The sequence below is a fragment of the Streptopelia decaocto genome, assembly GCF_964273445.1.
Source record: "Streptopelia decaocto genome assembly, chromosome: Z".
In the NCBI taxonomy this organism is placed as follows: domain Eukaryota; kingdom Metazoa; phylum Chordata; class Aves; order Columbiformes; family Columbidae; genus Streptopelia; species Streptopelia decaocto.
The window spans coordinates 61340012-61355839 of record NC_138657.1 but is presented as its reverse complement, the minus strand read 5'-3'; the positions used below and the strand labels follow the sequence as shown (position 1 = coordinate 61355839).

Below are 15828 nucleotides of genomic sequence, written 5' to 3'. Positions count from 1 at the left end.
TCATTTTTAGACACAAAGCGTGGCTGCTAGAATGGAAATAGGCAGCTGAAGCTATGAGTCTTCTTTCTCAGCTGCTGAGCCTACAGAGGAGCAGATGGGGTGTGTGCACTGTCTTTAAATATGTCACGAAACAGAACGCAAGGAAAGGAAAAGCACTGTTTACATTAAAAGCTGATACTGGCACGAAACCAAATGGTTATAATGTGACCAAAAATACATTTCTCACAAAAACTAAGAGGAGATTTATAATTACTGTAATGACGTTCTAGAACAACCATTGCACTAAGAACAGCTGGGACAAAGATGCATCTTGTTTATAAAGTATGAGTTTATAGCTCAGTTGTCTGAGGATAATTGGACTCAGTGACCCAGGTACTTTTTCTGAGCTCTTGTTTTTATTATTATACTGTTGAAATTTGGAGACTTTCCAGGAGACAATGAAAGTATATGCCCAGCAATTGAATTTAATTGTCTACAGTAAAAAAAGCAGATATATTTGAGGAAAAAAAAAAAGATTTCATGTCCTTCTGATATTCTGAAATATCAGATTGGAAGATGCTGCTTATGTATGTAGAAATGTATATGTGTATCATTATGAATGCCTGATAATGGGCCATCAAGATGCAAATCATAAGTTTCTGGGCCATGGGCTGTTTTCCACCATTAAGTATTTTCACATAAGGTCCTAAAGGAAGTCAAAATACTTTACTGGTAGAAGTCACTGGCCAGATTCCTCTTGCAAGACTTTCTTGAAACACTGAACTACCTTTTGTGGGATTAGCCTTTGTGCTATGTGCATTTGTTTCTTTATCTGTTGTATTTATCTCATGTTTAGAAACTCAGGAACAGCTGAAAGAAAAAGGCTTTTAACTGCTTCACCTTATTTTTCTCTGCGTGAAAAGAAGGAACTGGAATGAGCAAGTCCTGTTGCCCTAAAAACATGGAGGACGTGATGACTAGAGGCAGGAGAATAGTCTAGCTGAATTTATACTGGTTTAATAGATGTATTTTGCTGGTCTTGACATTTTTTTCCAAATTTCTGGCACACTTAAGGTAACCTGATGAAAGTAATGAAAGCTAGCTATTTTAATATTTTACATTTCTATCTGAATTGCAATTTATTTCTAAATACAGTAATGTTATACACTATATAGAGGGGAAAAATAATGGAATTCTTCCCTCACTGCCTTCCCCCCCCTCCCCCCTTTTTTTTTAAAAAAGAAAGAATTTCCAAATACAGAGGAGCCAAAAGAGTCTGTTTCACTTAAGCTGTTTTTTTCTCAAGCTATTTCTGATGGTTCAGTTAAAACCTTTATCACAGAGCTTTAATCAGCCTGGGAACTTGAAGTCAGAGTCAACTTGTTTTCAGGGACCCACGAAGGTGAATTCTGTAGGTAGCTATCATTTTAGCCTATTCTGGCTCACGCCTCTCCTGTCTGTGTACCTCTGCCAGTCACCTGGGCAAGGCTTTTTTTTATACGATACACCTCCTTGTTACATCTGTAGATGTAGGAACAACCTCTGAAAGTAAAGTGTGCTTCTTTATGATCTGATTGAAATATTGTGATGGGTTCCAAAGCTGCCATAGCATATTAAATAACTTACAAAAGTGTGTGTTTTTTAAATAATACTTGCATTAGCACAATTTAAAAATTACAATAATATAGTAATATAACTTGTGGCCTTGAGTGCATTACTTTGTTTAAAACAGGGTCCAGCATGTGTGTTTGTGTTCATGACTTAAAAAAAAAAATCTTCCCTATATTTTAAATGTAGTTGTCAATTTTTCTGTCTTAATCACATGAGGGAGTAAGAAGGTGCTAGTCTTTGTATGCTTGTGTTTCATGCAATGATTCTGAACTCCTTTCTCTTTTCTCGTAACAGTTTTGAACCAGCTGCCTCTTCCATCACCTTTACCTGCTACAACAACGAAAAGCCTGCTTTTCAATGGACGGATAGCTGAAGAGGTGAACTGCCTTCTGGCTTGCAGGGATGAAAATCTGGTTTCACAGCTTGTACACAGTCTCAATCAGGTGTCAACAGATCACATGTATGTATTTTGAACTTCAGCTGTATCAGATAACTGTCCTTATTCCTTGAAATCAAAATTAACTGGATTGAGAAGGATGTTTGTGAGAATCTGAAAATTAGAACATGCAGGGGTTTTATTAGGCTTGTTTAGCAGATTACTTGCTTAACTATATTAAGTGTCAAATGGTCAGTCCATGAGAATGTTGTTAATTGTCCAGCAGCCCTTATTCATAACTGTAGGGGTTATTTTATTTAACAGATCTGCTGCTAGTCCATTCTTCCAAGTTAGGAATGCAGACTTTGTGGTGTTTGTGCAACACTCGTTTGTGTTCCACTTTGGTTAGTAATGTGCAAAGACGAATTATATACCCAGTATTACAGAAAAAGAAAATTTTCCGAGATGCCCATGTAAAGCCCATGCCAATTCTGATTAGGAGTTCAACTTAAATATTTTAAGAATTGAACCAGCAAATATGTTAATGTATTATCTTTGGGGTTTTTTTTCTTTTAATTTTTAATTTTTGTATTTTTCCCCAGTGTCCTTTGTCAACAACCAACTCTGTATTTTTCCTACATGTTCCAACCAATTGTTTTGATCAAGTGGAAGTAGCTTTTAAAAGTCCTCAAAGCAAACAATAAGTGAAAGCATGGATGCATTTACAGCAAATTCATAGCTTTTTTTTTTTTAATGATTCAGGGGGAATCCTGTCATGTCAAAGAAATGCCAGTTCCCCTTTTTAAAATAAAAGATTCTCAAAGCATTGAGCTGCAACCTGAATCTTACACATTCATGCGTATGTTATTTTCACTTCTACGATAAAATTTTCTTGATGTTATGCCAAAACATTCTTTTGTGGAGAAAATTGCGATATAAAAGTGGGCATAGGAAACTTTTTATAATAGTCTGAAACTGACAGCCATGTATATATAAGTGCTTAGTTTCAGAAAATAACTTTGCAGACTAGTAGGAAGAGCTCTTCGTCCATTCTTTAAAGAAGGTGGAACAGAAATTGAGGCAGGGAACAGAGCTTTGCAGATGTGTTTTTTTTCTACATTTTAATAGTAAATTGTCTTCTTTCATTTTCGTTTTGGTTTCTTGGTTTTGTTTTGTTTTGTTTTCTCCTACTTGACTCATAGTTTCTTATAATTTGAAAATGCATTTGCCTCTTTATTTGCTTACTTCCACAATTCCAGAGAGTTGAAAGATAACCTTGGCAGTGATGATCCAGAGGGAGATATACCAGTCTTGCTGCAGGCTATCCTGGCAAGGAATCCTAATGTTTTCAGGGAGAAAAGCATGCAAAACAGATACGGGGTACAAAGCGGTAAGGATTTTTGATTATTTATTGACTGCATTTTATGTTGTTCTGTAAGTTTAGGGTACTGATACTAACCACAAATATATATGGAGCACAGTTGTGATATTTATGCCCTACCTTGTATTTGATAGTTATATAAAGCTATGTACCTTGACATCTTCTCAGCGCAATTGTGTTAGAATAACCATGGAAATAAGCTCTACCAGGTGGGTTGGTTTTTTTTTTTAAAAAAAAAAAAGTTTCATTTCACTACTAAATTTAATCTCTAGAATGAGTGATTGGATTTTATTTTAAAATTATTTTATTTGAATTTCTTTATAGCTAGGTTCATATATTGTTTTTAGTAAATGATTGAAGTTGGAAAAATATGCCTTAATCTTAGTGAAAATCTGTAGCATTATGGTGTGTCATTGCAGTGGTAGTTCTTAATAGTTCTGGGATAAGGAGTAAAGTTGAATGACCCATACTTAAGAGTTTTGCCCCTGTCATTCGTCATCTCGGCAGTTCGCGATGCCCTACAGATTTTACTGTTTTGACAGATGTAGTGAGATACACTGCTGGACAGCAAAGATGAAGAAGGAGAGAAACCAAGCAAAGGATTAATTGAACAGGTTCTAGGGGTAGATCTGGAGACTTGTACTTGAAGGATGTTCTTTAAATACCAAACTATTAAATGAGTAGGAGAATTTACAGATTTATCCTCACACTGAGGAAAGGCTTTGCTGTCTCTGTACTGAAGTGATAGAGAAAGAAGTGTTACTGGAGTCCACAGGGGATAGGAAGTGTTGGGTGTTTTTAGAGGCGAAAAATAATAAAATGAGATTATTAGGTTTGTTCATCACACAATATTTTAAAATAACTTGCTAAGGACAGAATATATGATTTTCCTTTAAAGAAGGCAGAAACCTGCTGGAATGGAAATGTGAAAGACAGTACTAAATATTTGTAAGTTCATTTCTTTATATATATATAGATAGATAGATATATAGATATAGATATACACACACACACAAAAACACACATATATGTGTATATATACATATATACATATATACATATATACATATATACATATATACATATATACATATATACATATATACATATATACATATATACATATATACATATATACATATATACATATATACATATATACATATCCTGAAATGCAAGCTCTGAAAACAGTCTCTAGATTCTGTGTTTGGTGGTAGCTGGGGGGGGACTATGATTTTTCCAGCTGTGGGAAGAGTTGTGATTGTTCTGCCAGTTTGCAGAGTGGTCCAAAAGAATATTTGTATTCGAATTAGAGTTTTCCACCAGTTTCATAAAGTAGAATAATTTTTGCCAGTGCAAAAAGGAGACATCGTTTTTGAAATTATCTGTTCCAACGGAGGTTTTTGAAAGAAAGAGAAAGCAAGTTAATTTCTTTCTAATTTTTGCTCTTCATGTGCTTTACAAGGAGAAATGCTTTTGTACCTTGATTCAGTAGGTTAAGAATAATCCTTAATGAAATAAAAGCACCTCTGTCTTTAGTAAGTATGGTTTGGCCTGTGCTTGGAGGAAGTTATTAGTTCAGAATAAAAGATAATTCAACATGAAACTTAAAATAATGGTTGGTGTTATTTTAGTAAAATTAACAGAGGGGTTTCAGAGAACCAGAAGATATCAGACTTTAAAATTATCTCAAATATTTAATTTTATTTTACGTTGTTATAAATGCTTGTACCAGTACAAGCATTGGAAAGTAAGTGTGAAATCTGAAAGGTGGAAAGAAAGGGGCAAGAGGAGAAAAGCATAGGTATAGAAGAATGAAATTAGGCTCTTTTCTAGTGTTTCAAATTCATGTCTTCTGCTGTTCTTACTGTCTTCCTTCTGAATGTTGCCCTTCCACCTTTGAGTCCAGCATATGGTGAAATCAGTGCTAGGTACTGTGACCCCATATTTGTAATACCCACAACTGAGAAGGAGCGAGGGCAGCAGGATCCCCCCTGTCTGTTTACTCAGCCTGGCATGGGTCTCTGCACCATGATCCCTTGAGTGTCAGTTCCAGCATTACTGTAGACAGAGAGAACTCAAACTGATTTCTCCTAGCCTTCATTTTTGATGCAAGAGCAGGAGTATCACCTGGCTAAAAAATTACATTAAACACAGAATAAAATTCTAGGTTCAACAGAGTTTGTCAGGAAATAAAGACATCTTCAGAAAGCTAAATAGTCTGTTTTCAATTCTTATGAAAGCTTAGGTTTTTAGATTAGATTTTTACTTAGATTTTTCAGTCTGTTTTCTGTTACCAGGTTGTCTGAATACACTGAGTCAAATCACCATGCAGCATCAGGCCTAATGTTGTACAAAGGGCAAAATGTTAATTTTATTTTAGAACTTTTCATCACATGACATAGAAGGTTATGGGTGCCATCTTGCAACTACATCTGTCTTGCATCTTGTAGTAGATGATTGAAGTGTATTTCTTTGTAATTATTTATTTAAAATTAAGATATTATTTAGTTTCAGTTTTCTTTATAATTTTTGCACTTTTTCCTCTCAGTGTTTTGTCTGTGTCTTTCAGCAAATATGTGTTGGAATATCAGCTAAAATAGTATATTGCAATAGGTCAGTATTCATAGCATCGCTTAGGGTTCAGAAAAGACTTAATACTTACTTTAAGCTATTTATCAGAACTTGTGGATTTTGGGGCATTAAGATCTTAAGCATCTTTCAATAACGTCAATTTCTTGTGTAATTATTTTCATTTATACAAGGAGTCAAGTGCAAGTGTGTTTGTAAAAGGGAACAACTTTGCAGACATACAGGTTTGATAACTGAAAAATCACCTGTTGGTGAGCAGTTATCTTAAGCATGCATAATGCTGTAATACAGTTAAATCATACAAGATTTCTTCTGTGGCCTCAATCTGTGATGTAGCACATTCTTTGGCATTTAGTGGGATTGATAAAATACGTTTATACATATCACTGTTTTCCAAGCAAAAAAGTTGTAGTCAAGACTAGGAGTATGTGTTAAGTAAAATCATTCTAGTAATGTTACTACTAGGATGACTTTTTCTTAAACCTGAACATAAGGTTACATTCAAGAGATTCTTAAATATTTAAGGTATGGAAATACACATGGAAGCCATAAATCTGCTGCTTAGTGATGTCACAACAATATAAAAATGTACAAAAAGATATTTTAGTGCTAATGGCCACAGACTAATTTCAAGTCCTCTTCAAACTAAATGTTGGCTTATTTTTACTTCTTTCATTATCATTATCAGGCATACTTGTTATCTGTTTGGAAACTTTGGATACACTGTTTTTACTGTTGGTGATTTTTTTTTTGTTTTGGTTGATTATTTATTTATTTTCTTTTTTCTTTTAAGTTACGTAGATTGAGCCTCCCATGTTGCACACCTACCTCAACAGAGAGAGAGAAGTGAGAGCTGTCTGTCACAGAATAAGTTTTATGGGTTTTTAAGTGCCGTTAAAAAAATTATTCATTTCTGTTACTTTTGGAAACAAAAAACTACCACATTTGTGGTTCGAAACATGCTTTAAATGTAGGCAGGAGGAAATAGATGTATTTTAAAACTATTTTTAAAGTGTAGTCTGTGTTTTAAGCATAAAATGAAACTTAGTCTCACAGTTCATGCCTGTACAGGCACATTCTTCAGCTTTCAGTACCTGAATGTTAAGGGTTAGTAGTATGACTGAAATATCATACCTAGCTTCCTTGAGAGTGGCAGGGAGAGGTGAGTGGACAGTGGCCTGCTGGATGCTGCCTTCAACACAAAACTCCTGGACTTTCCTCTTCAGTTGCCTCTATGCAAGGCAACCAGTGTCCATTTACACAAATCTTGCAGGAGTTGAGGAGTCCCCTTCTGTTACTCAGGACAGTGAAATGTGCTCTTTATTGAAGTATGAAGATCTCTGATTTTTTTTTTTTTTTTTTCCAGCACAACATGGAGTTTCACTTCTATTCTAGGCTAGTTTTGGTGTGCACACATACGTGGAATGCAGCACTTCACACCTACCAGGAGGCAGTAATGGCTGCATTCCTGAGGGATTATCATATCTCTTCTCTGCTAGGGAGAGGGGAAGAGAAAAAGGGTGACAAGGAGGATTTCTGAAACTAGCTTTACTTGTATGAACATTGCAGTAATTGAATTCAGTGATAGTGGTTCAAGGATTGACAGCTCCCAAACATTCTGCATGGGGGACTTCTGTCAGCCCTCTGTCTAACCTTTGGTTTAAAATATTTGTAGCACTGATGTGCTTTTACCTACAGCTATGGATCGCTTGTGACTTCCCAAGCAGCTTTCACATGAATTCTGACACGTTTAGCTGCAAGACATTCAGCTCTGTCATTAAAATATCTTAAAGTTTGTCTGAGTTTTTATGTTTCTGCATCATTTCAATTTCCAGTGTCATGCTGTTATTCAAGAATTCTTTGTACCTCTATTGAAGAGAGGAAAGAAAGGATTCCTTTAAGTTCTCCCTAATAATGATGTGAATTAGAACAGGACAGACTGTTTCAGTTGGAAGGGACCTACAGTGATCCTCTGGTCCAACTGCCTAACCCCGTCAGGGCTGACCAAAAATTCAAGTAAATTATTAAAGGTGTTGTCCAAATGCCTCTTAAATTAGCTCATTTCAAGCACATTGGTACTTGCGACTTGCCAACTAGTACCACTCCTGAATTTTCAAAGCGCGACTGTGGAGATCTAAAGGCTGTGGGAGCCTACAGTTGGGGTATTGGTTCTGCTTTGCGATTGAAATGTTTTAATAACATTCCTTGTAAGTGTAGTGGCTGTGGAATAGAAAGCTTTTGTCCTTTAGTAGAAAGCAACCACTAAGGCATTATGGGAGCCAGGAGAATATCTTGAAGCATTCATCCCAAGGTGATTGTTTGCTGTACTTGCTCTAAAAATGGGAGATAAGTTTCTGTGTTCTTCTGACTTGTGAAGTTTCCAAATCTCTTACTTATTGACACAGTAAGTACTGTACACACCAGGCTGGGGTATGGAATATATGTCCTGTTATAAAATGGTTCTATTTGCTAGTAGGTTTGGGCTTTGGAAGCCCTAAGGAACAAAGAAAGGAACTACTATTAATATTTACAACTGAATTAACACTTTTTTATGTCATGATGTAAAATGGACAACTTACATGGAATTGATAATTTTTAATTTTTCTGAGAGTTGCAAGCAGATGATGATAGTGTCTATAAAGTTTATAATCTCTTTGAATATAATAATTGCTGAAATGAGATTTCACTGATTAAAAAGGAAATGTGTGTGAAGTAATGCGACTATCTTCTTTTTAATAGGGATGATGATGTCACAGTTTAATATTTCTCAGAATTCCATGCGTGGTAGTCCTGCATCTTCCAATTATCAACAAACCACTATCTCACATAGCCCTTCCAGGTAAAACACTTTCTTTTAAATGGGGTGAGAGAGTCAGCAAAGTGCAAATTCTTCCTATGGTGACAGTCAATTCATGTTGCAAATATGTGGGTGGAAGGTGATCACTGTCAAGACAAATTTTACATTTGTCTGACAGCAGAGTGAGTTTCTTCAGCTGTTAAATAAACATATTTTTTTCTGTGAATTAATCCTTGTATTCTGAGGATTAGTCATGATTCTCTACTTTCTTTCCCTCCCAAAATTTTTGCAAACTTTCTTTCCTGCTTAAGGACTCCCCTGCCTCCTGCCACCCTTCTGTTTTCTGCCTGTGGCAGGGGCTGTGGCTCGTGGCATGGGATAGGAGAGAAGAGGCTAAAGTGTTCAAGCACGTGTACCAGTGCCAATGTGACAAGAAGGTGGGAAAGAATGCTTGTGAAGGCATGGAGTACTGCTGTAACAGTTATACAAATGGCAACTCAGAGGAGGATAGGCCAAGTAATTTGGCCAGTCTTCCAGCAGAATCCTTGTCAACTTTCTGGTTATTTTTTAAACTTTCAAGTGTCGGCAGGTAGCATGTACCTGTAATCCAGGCCTTAATTAATATAATAAAATACTCTAGAATAAAGAGTTCTGCATGTAGTTTCAATGCAGTTATTGGGCTTTAACAGATTTCATCTATAATATCATTATAAAATAAACTTATTTCACTTCACGTTACTCTGTTTTAGCAGATTAAATGCTCTGTATCTGCACCTTTCTACCTTTATATCTAAAAGGGATGTTGAAGAAGGTTTTCTGAATTATGAACATTACAATGAATATTAAAAAGTCTTCTCAAAATCCTTGCAAAATTTTTGTGTTAAATACTTTGCCATTTCTTTCTATAGAAGCTTACTTTAATAGAGTTGCTATCTAGAACTGAGGGTTGTGAAAGCATGTAATCTACTTTCTGAAGTGTTTATTTGATTTACATTTATAAGAATGTAAGTTATAATTAAAATCTTGCTGGAAAAATCATGTTTAGAGTACAAGGCTCCTTGTTAATCCTAGTGACCTAGTTGTTAATTAAAACTTAGCTGTCACTTTAATTCAGACTTCTAGGATTAACTTTTGGAAACTGCAGATCTTATTTTAGTAGATTCTTGTGTCAGTGTTTCATTTCCCTTGATGTGGGGGTCTTATGAATGGTTATTAATCTGTTCTTTCCTTTTTCTAATGCAGTACCTAAGCTATGACTCTTAAGTAATAACTGAATTTCGGAAGGTATTGATAGTTTAAAATACTGCTTTTGAGGGAGATTCTTGATTGTGTTGGAATTTTGTATCTTCAAGAAACTAATGATCTGAATGGACAACATTCCAGAAGAAATGATATATTTGTCTACGTTTGCTTTTCCAACTTTTAAAAGCTTTTTTAATTTGTATTTTTAGCCGGTTTGTGCCACCACAGACAAGCTCTGGTAACAGATTCTTGGCACAACAGAACAGTCCAGTGCCTAGTCCATATGCTCCTCAAAGTCCTGCAGGATACATGCCATATTCACATCCTCCAAGTTATACACCACATCCTCAGATGCAACAAGGTAACTCTGTGTTCTTTGTTTTATTCTCCGATATCACATCAGCTTTACCTTGATATGTATGTTTCACGGCTTTCTAATTTCTTCAAAGGAGTCACATGCTTCACACAAATCTTTGAGTTGGCAGAGGATTTTTTGGAGTATGTTTAAGCTTTGCTTTTCTGGCTGTACGGAGTGGTAGTATATACTATATTTTTTTAAGTAAAATGAAAGAAGAAAAGGCGAAACACCTGTTTGTGTGGCATTGCTCCCCTATGTACACCCCTTTTGCATAGTTGTCATGTATACATGACAATAGAAAACATCAAAACAAACTAAAAACTTTTATTTATTAGCTGTGAACATCGTTTGTCTGTACTAGCAAAAACCTCATTTTTGCTAAGGCCAAATAAGCAGTTGGCTAGAATTATGCTCAAGGTATGCAGTAACTGGCAAAGATGACCTTCAGAATGAAAGTATTTCCTTGTTCTTCACTTTTCTGAAAACCATCTTGAACAACCTGAACACTGTTAAAGTATCTAGGCATTTTTTGGTTGATAAGTACAGTTCTTATTGGATTCTTTTAAATAGTTTGTTCTTAAAGTTTAGCATTATGCTTAAAATATATATAGCTGTTATGTATGTAATCTTGTATGTCTCATGAATACCTTGGAAGTTACTAGAGGTACTGAATACAAATCATATAGAGGAAAACAAAGTTTTCTATAACCAGTAAGGGTATGTACTGACTCTAATTGGGATAGATGTGGAGAGAAGCTTGACTAATCTGTACATGGAATTTAGGTTATAAATCCACTAATTGTTGTCTAATTTTATTGAAGGTATTTGTGGGAAAAGGATTCAATAAAAAAAGTCCAATTCTTGTTCAGATTCTAGACCTCTTGCATCCAGCATATTAATATCCACTATTACGGTGTTTTCTCTGAAACTTTTTAAGAGTTAATGAGTATGTGAATATATCAGTATAGTTGCTTATATTTTTTGTATTTCAGCTTCAGTATCCAGTCCCATTGTCACAGCTGGGATGAGGAATCTCCATGAAAATAAAGTTTCAAGTCAGTTGTCTGGAAATTCAGCTAATCATCATGCTGATAGTTCTAGACATGGCTCAAGTGAAGACTACCTACAGATGGTGCACAGACTAAGTAGTGATGTATGTTACCTAAATCAATTCATTATCATAAAGCAAATATTTAGTATGATAAAGTAACTATGTGCTCATCTACCTTAGAAGTAAATATTTTACTTTGTTGTTGATGTGTAAAACCACTGAAAATATATTTCAATTTCAGATGCGTACACACAACCATGCAAGCTTAATGTGTGAGATCTAATTTTTTCTAGATCTCTCTTTAGTTTGGAACCAGCCGTAACATTAATTCTGATGACATTAGGAAAAGTAAAAAAATCTTCACATAATGTGAAGTGTCTCTACAACTACCCTAGCAATATGTTGATGCAAACAATACAAGATTCTGAATAGATGCATAGTTAACTTGTCTCTCTGAAGATCTCTCCAATCATCAATTAGACTTGACATATTTGAATAACCTCCTACTTAATAAAGTAGTGTTGTCAAAGGCAAAAATTGCTATGGACATTTTTTCTTACTGGTCTATTATGTGTTTTTATGGCCTGGTTTCTTTGTAAGAAGTTTTCCCCTAGTGAATCTATTTAATGTGGGAGAAATTCTTTCATAAAGCTTGAATCTGAAGGGAAAAAGCAAAACAAAACCTTTCTCCTGTATTTTTTTGAACTGCTAATTAATTTTCTTCTTAATGAGCATCTCATCCCATAGATTAAGCCTGTTGGGATTCTTCTTTACAAGTTGGGCAGTCAGTTTATTAACAGGGGAGAGAGTACTTAAGTTTCAATTGTATTCTTTTGTCAGAACCTGGTGGCAAGGAGGCTTTTTGTGTGTGTGTGTGTGTGTGTGATTGCATTTATGTTTTATTTAGCTTAGAAAAACTGTAGGCAACTCTTGTCTTCCTGAATTAGCTTGTAGAAGTAAAAAGTGTTATATTCAACAAGTGTACTTTAGCACCAGGCTACCTAAATACCTTGCCAGGATTAACACAGTAGAACGTCAAAAGAATTATTAGTTTTAATAGTCTTTTTTTTAATGTGAGAATTATGCTGATTAAAAATATTTGCTAAGAAGTAGTATCTTAAACAAGAGGGTGTTGTAATGAAGGAATCTATAATAATATACAATCATCAGATGTTTTTTCAGTCTCTGCTTCAGCAACGCAAATTCTTCAAAACAGGAAGCTGTTCTTGGCACTAAATGTACATGTATATACCCCAGCTATGTTAAAGGTACACTATTAAGAGAATATTGCTGTTGTTGAAGACAGGATTTTAGAAAAAGGTAATATTAGGATAATTTAATTCACATTTTTTAAAGAGGAAGTATTTAAACATATTAATCCCTAATTTTGTGATCCAAGAAATGGAACAACATCCTAGTTCATGAAAACTTAGAAATGAAACTCTTCTGAAGTGTACAAATTATGAAAACGTCAAGCATACCCTCATTGGTTGGTTTAATTGGAGAAATACTGAATGTACAATGTAGTAGTAAACTTGCACTTCTATCCCTTTGTGCATTTTCTTAATGGAGCACATGCGTTACATGTATTTTATTTGTAATTATATCTTTAAAATCTGATTTTAGTAGCTATCATTCAGAAAACAGTTTAACAAATTTGGATTAAAGTTTTGCATCTGTGTATGAATAACAAGTTTAATCATAACATGGCTGCCTTTTCAGAAGCAGTGTGACCTGTGAAGATAGTAATGAATTAGGGTTATTAAATCATAAAACTTAAACTCTTTATTTTTTCTTCTTTTTCTTAGTTTTAGGATTTTATTGCTTTAAAAAAAGTGAACAGTTACAGGATATTGTGTATTTGTGATACATGATTCTACAAAACCAGCAAGTACACCCCTCAATTTAAGGATGATGGTAGACTTGAGAGCATTCCTAGAACATCAGGGGTTATTTTTTGAGATCTATTACAAATAGAAGATAAGTCAGGTTTGGAAAAAAAATCAACTCTGTAATTTCAGTCTAGTAGATAAATGAGTAACTCATCAGGAGATTAATTCACTTTGACTTAAAGTAACGACATGTATGTTTAAGATACAGTTCTTTTTATTGCTTTGAATCTGAATATTAGTTTTCTTTGCATATAAGACTTTCTTTGTGTGAGGCAACAAATCTTTTTTGTAAGCATGCTGCAAAAATAACTGTAATTAATAGCACAGCCTGAGTTTTAGCTTCATTGTCTTGTGGGAAAAAAAAAATCTAATAGAATTGCTTTTTAAGTGCTCATGGATGTTGAGAGTGATGAAATCTAGTTTCTTATGGATTTATAGTCTTTGACTTGAAAGCACCTTCAGTCTATAAAATTCAAACTCCTTCTTTTACCTGAGCAGTGTGAACTATGTCTTCACGAGGGGTAACATTTATATTGTTTAGTTTACAGCTATGCGTGTGGAACTAAGCTATTTGGCTGAGGGAGTGTGTACTTTGCTGGCTTCTATCTCCTTGAAATGCCAATTTAGCCTTTTAACTTACTGCCAGCTGCTGCATTTTTTCATACAGACATGTAAAGACATGATTACAGTTGAGCGTTTTAACATTCTACTAATTGGATTGAAATAGGTTGAAAGGATAAAAGTAAGAAAAAAAGTAAGGATAAAATTCAAGTTTGGGGAATAAAAGTTATATGAAAAAATACCTTAATAGGAGCCATGTTAGCATATTAGCTACTGTAATAACCAATTTAATTAAGAAACAGATTAAGTAACCATATAAGTTCTTTGGAATCTTCCTTTGTATGACTTAGTCTTTAAAAGAACAGACATTTTGCAATTTGTTTATAATAATAGAAATTGTTTCTTCATAGATTGGTTGTCAGTTTCCTCTTTGCAAAACATTGCTGTAGCTGTTGTATAAAAAACAGTGTTAAAAATGGGAAATACTATTGTATAGAAGTTTGAATCTAGTTGGACCATTGAGTGAATGAGTGTACTCATGACCAGCAGAGGGCTCCATTAAAGCAATAAAAAACACAAGTAGAACATTAAATGGGAATTTGAATAGTGGGTTTCATATTTAATTTTAGGATAATGAAGGGGGACAGGGAAATAAAAAAAGGACACATTTACATTTTTAAAGATAAACCACAGAAATCCCTGCATTGTAATTAGTATTACATTATGAAGAAGTTTGTCAGAAATTATGAATTCCATCGAAGCAGGTTGTTCTGTGCAAAAATGAGAAGAGAGGAGAACATGTTTTGCATGTTGCGAAAGTGCTTTATATTGCCATTGAGTTATTTCCTGTCTAACTGTTGAGACAAGCAGATAACAAGCTAAAGTCACTCCAGCTGTGTTTTACACAAAACTATCTCAGCTGCTACAATGGGAGTGGTTGAGATTTTTTTCTGTCCTAATGTGTGTGTGCTGGAGAAAATAAATACAAAGAGTTTACTTGTTCAACTGTAAAAGTACGATGGCATTGTAGATAAGCTTCAAGGGTAGGTTAAGTGAAAAAATGGTATTTGTTTCAAAAATCTGTATTTTATGCTTAATTTCTTTCAGTTGGTATTGTATAGAGGCCATGTATCTACTTTTCAGCTCTTTACTATGAGTGCTTGTAATAAAAAAAAAAAAATCTAAATGGAATATTAATGTAAATCAAAAGTGCTTATTTAGCTAAAAGACAGGTACATAGGTTTATTTTTGCGTGCGTGTTTTGGTTATGGATTTTTATTAGGACTAATTGTGCTTTGGAATATTGCCTATATAGTAGTCTAGTAGGAATCTAAATTATGAAGTTTTTAATGTAAATAAATATTTTTCTAATATTTCTTGTATGCCTTTTTGTCCAATCCATTTTATCAGTATATGTACTATTTCAGTCTTTATTTTACCAAGTGTTCATCCTCATAATGTTAATTTTTTTTATCATTGTCACTTTAGGATGGCGATCCTTCAATAAGAAATGCTGCATCTTTTTCCTTGAGGTCACCACAGTCAGTATGCTCTCCAGCTGGAAGTGATGGAACCCTTAAAGGTAGTCTATTTCCCCATTTTAAAGAACAAAGATTTTAAAGAGGTGTTTAGTTATTCCTTCTGACTTTTGTATTCAAGTAGTACTAGAGAGTATGTCATTACATTTTGGTTACAAAATTAGTTTGAGCCCTGATCCAGAAAAAATTTCTGAAGGTCCAAAAATTGACTAACTATCCTTCAAAACAAAGTTCAAATTCATGGAGGACAGAAGGATTTTAAATCCTTTCCAATATGAGGATTAAATTCTTTGTAAGAATGATTTCAGTTGCTCTGCATAGGAAATGGTTTAAAGGCAGCATTACGAGTATTGAACTCTTAACTGGCTCAAAAGTGTTTTAACATGCAATGCTTGTCTTAATTGCAATAATCAAATTTTAAGAACATGAAATTAGAAAGCAGCTCAATTA

General features: G+C 34.4%; 1 protein-coding gene across 4 annotated transcripts in view; it reads left to right on the top strand.

Annotated features, from left to right (window-relative positions):
* NIPBL (NIPBL cohesin loading factor) overlaps nucleotides 1–15828 on the top strand; it is a 150462-nt gene that overhangs the window by 58847 nt on the left and 75787 nt on the right. For all 4 annotated transcript variants that reach the window (XM_082074258.1, XM_082074256.1, XM_082074260.1 and 1 more), the window contains exons 3-8: nucleotides 1885–2050; nucleotides 3226–3356; nucleotides 8679–8778; nucleotides 10188–10339; nucleotides 11329–11489; nucleotides 15329–15422. In XM_082074258.1, coding sequence (XP_081930384.1) covers nucleotides 1885–2050; nucleotides 3226–3356; nucleotides 8679–8778; nucleotides 10188–10339; nucleotides 11329–11489; nucleotides 15329–15422 — 804 coding nt within the window. The remainder of the gene's footprint in view (nucleotides 1–1884; nucleotides 2051–3225; nucleotides 3357–8678; nucleotides 8779–10187; nucleotides 10340–11328; nucleotides 11490–15328; nucleotides 15423–15828) is intronic.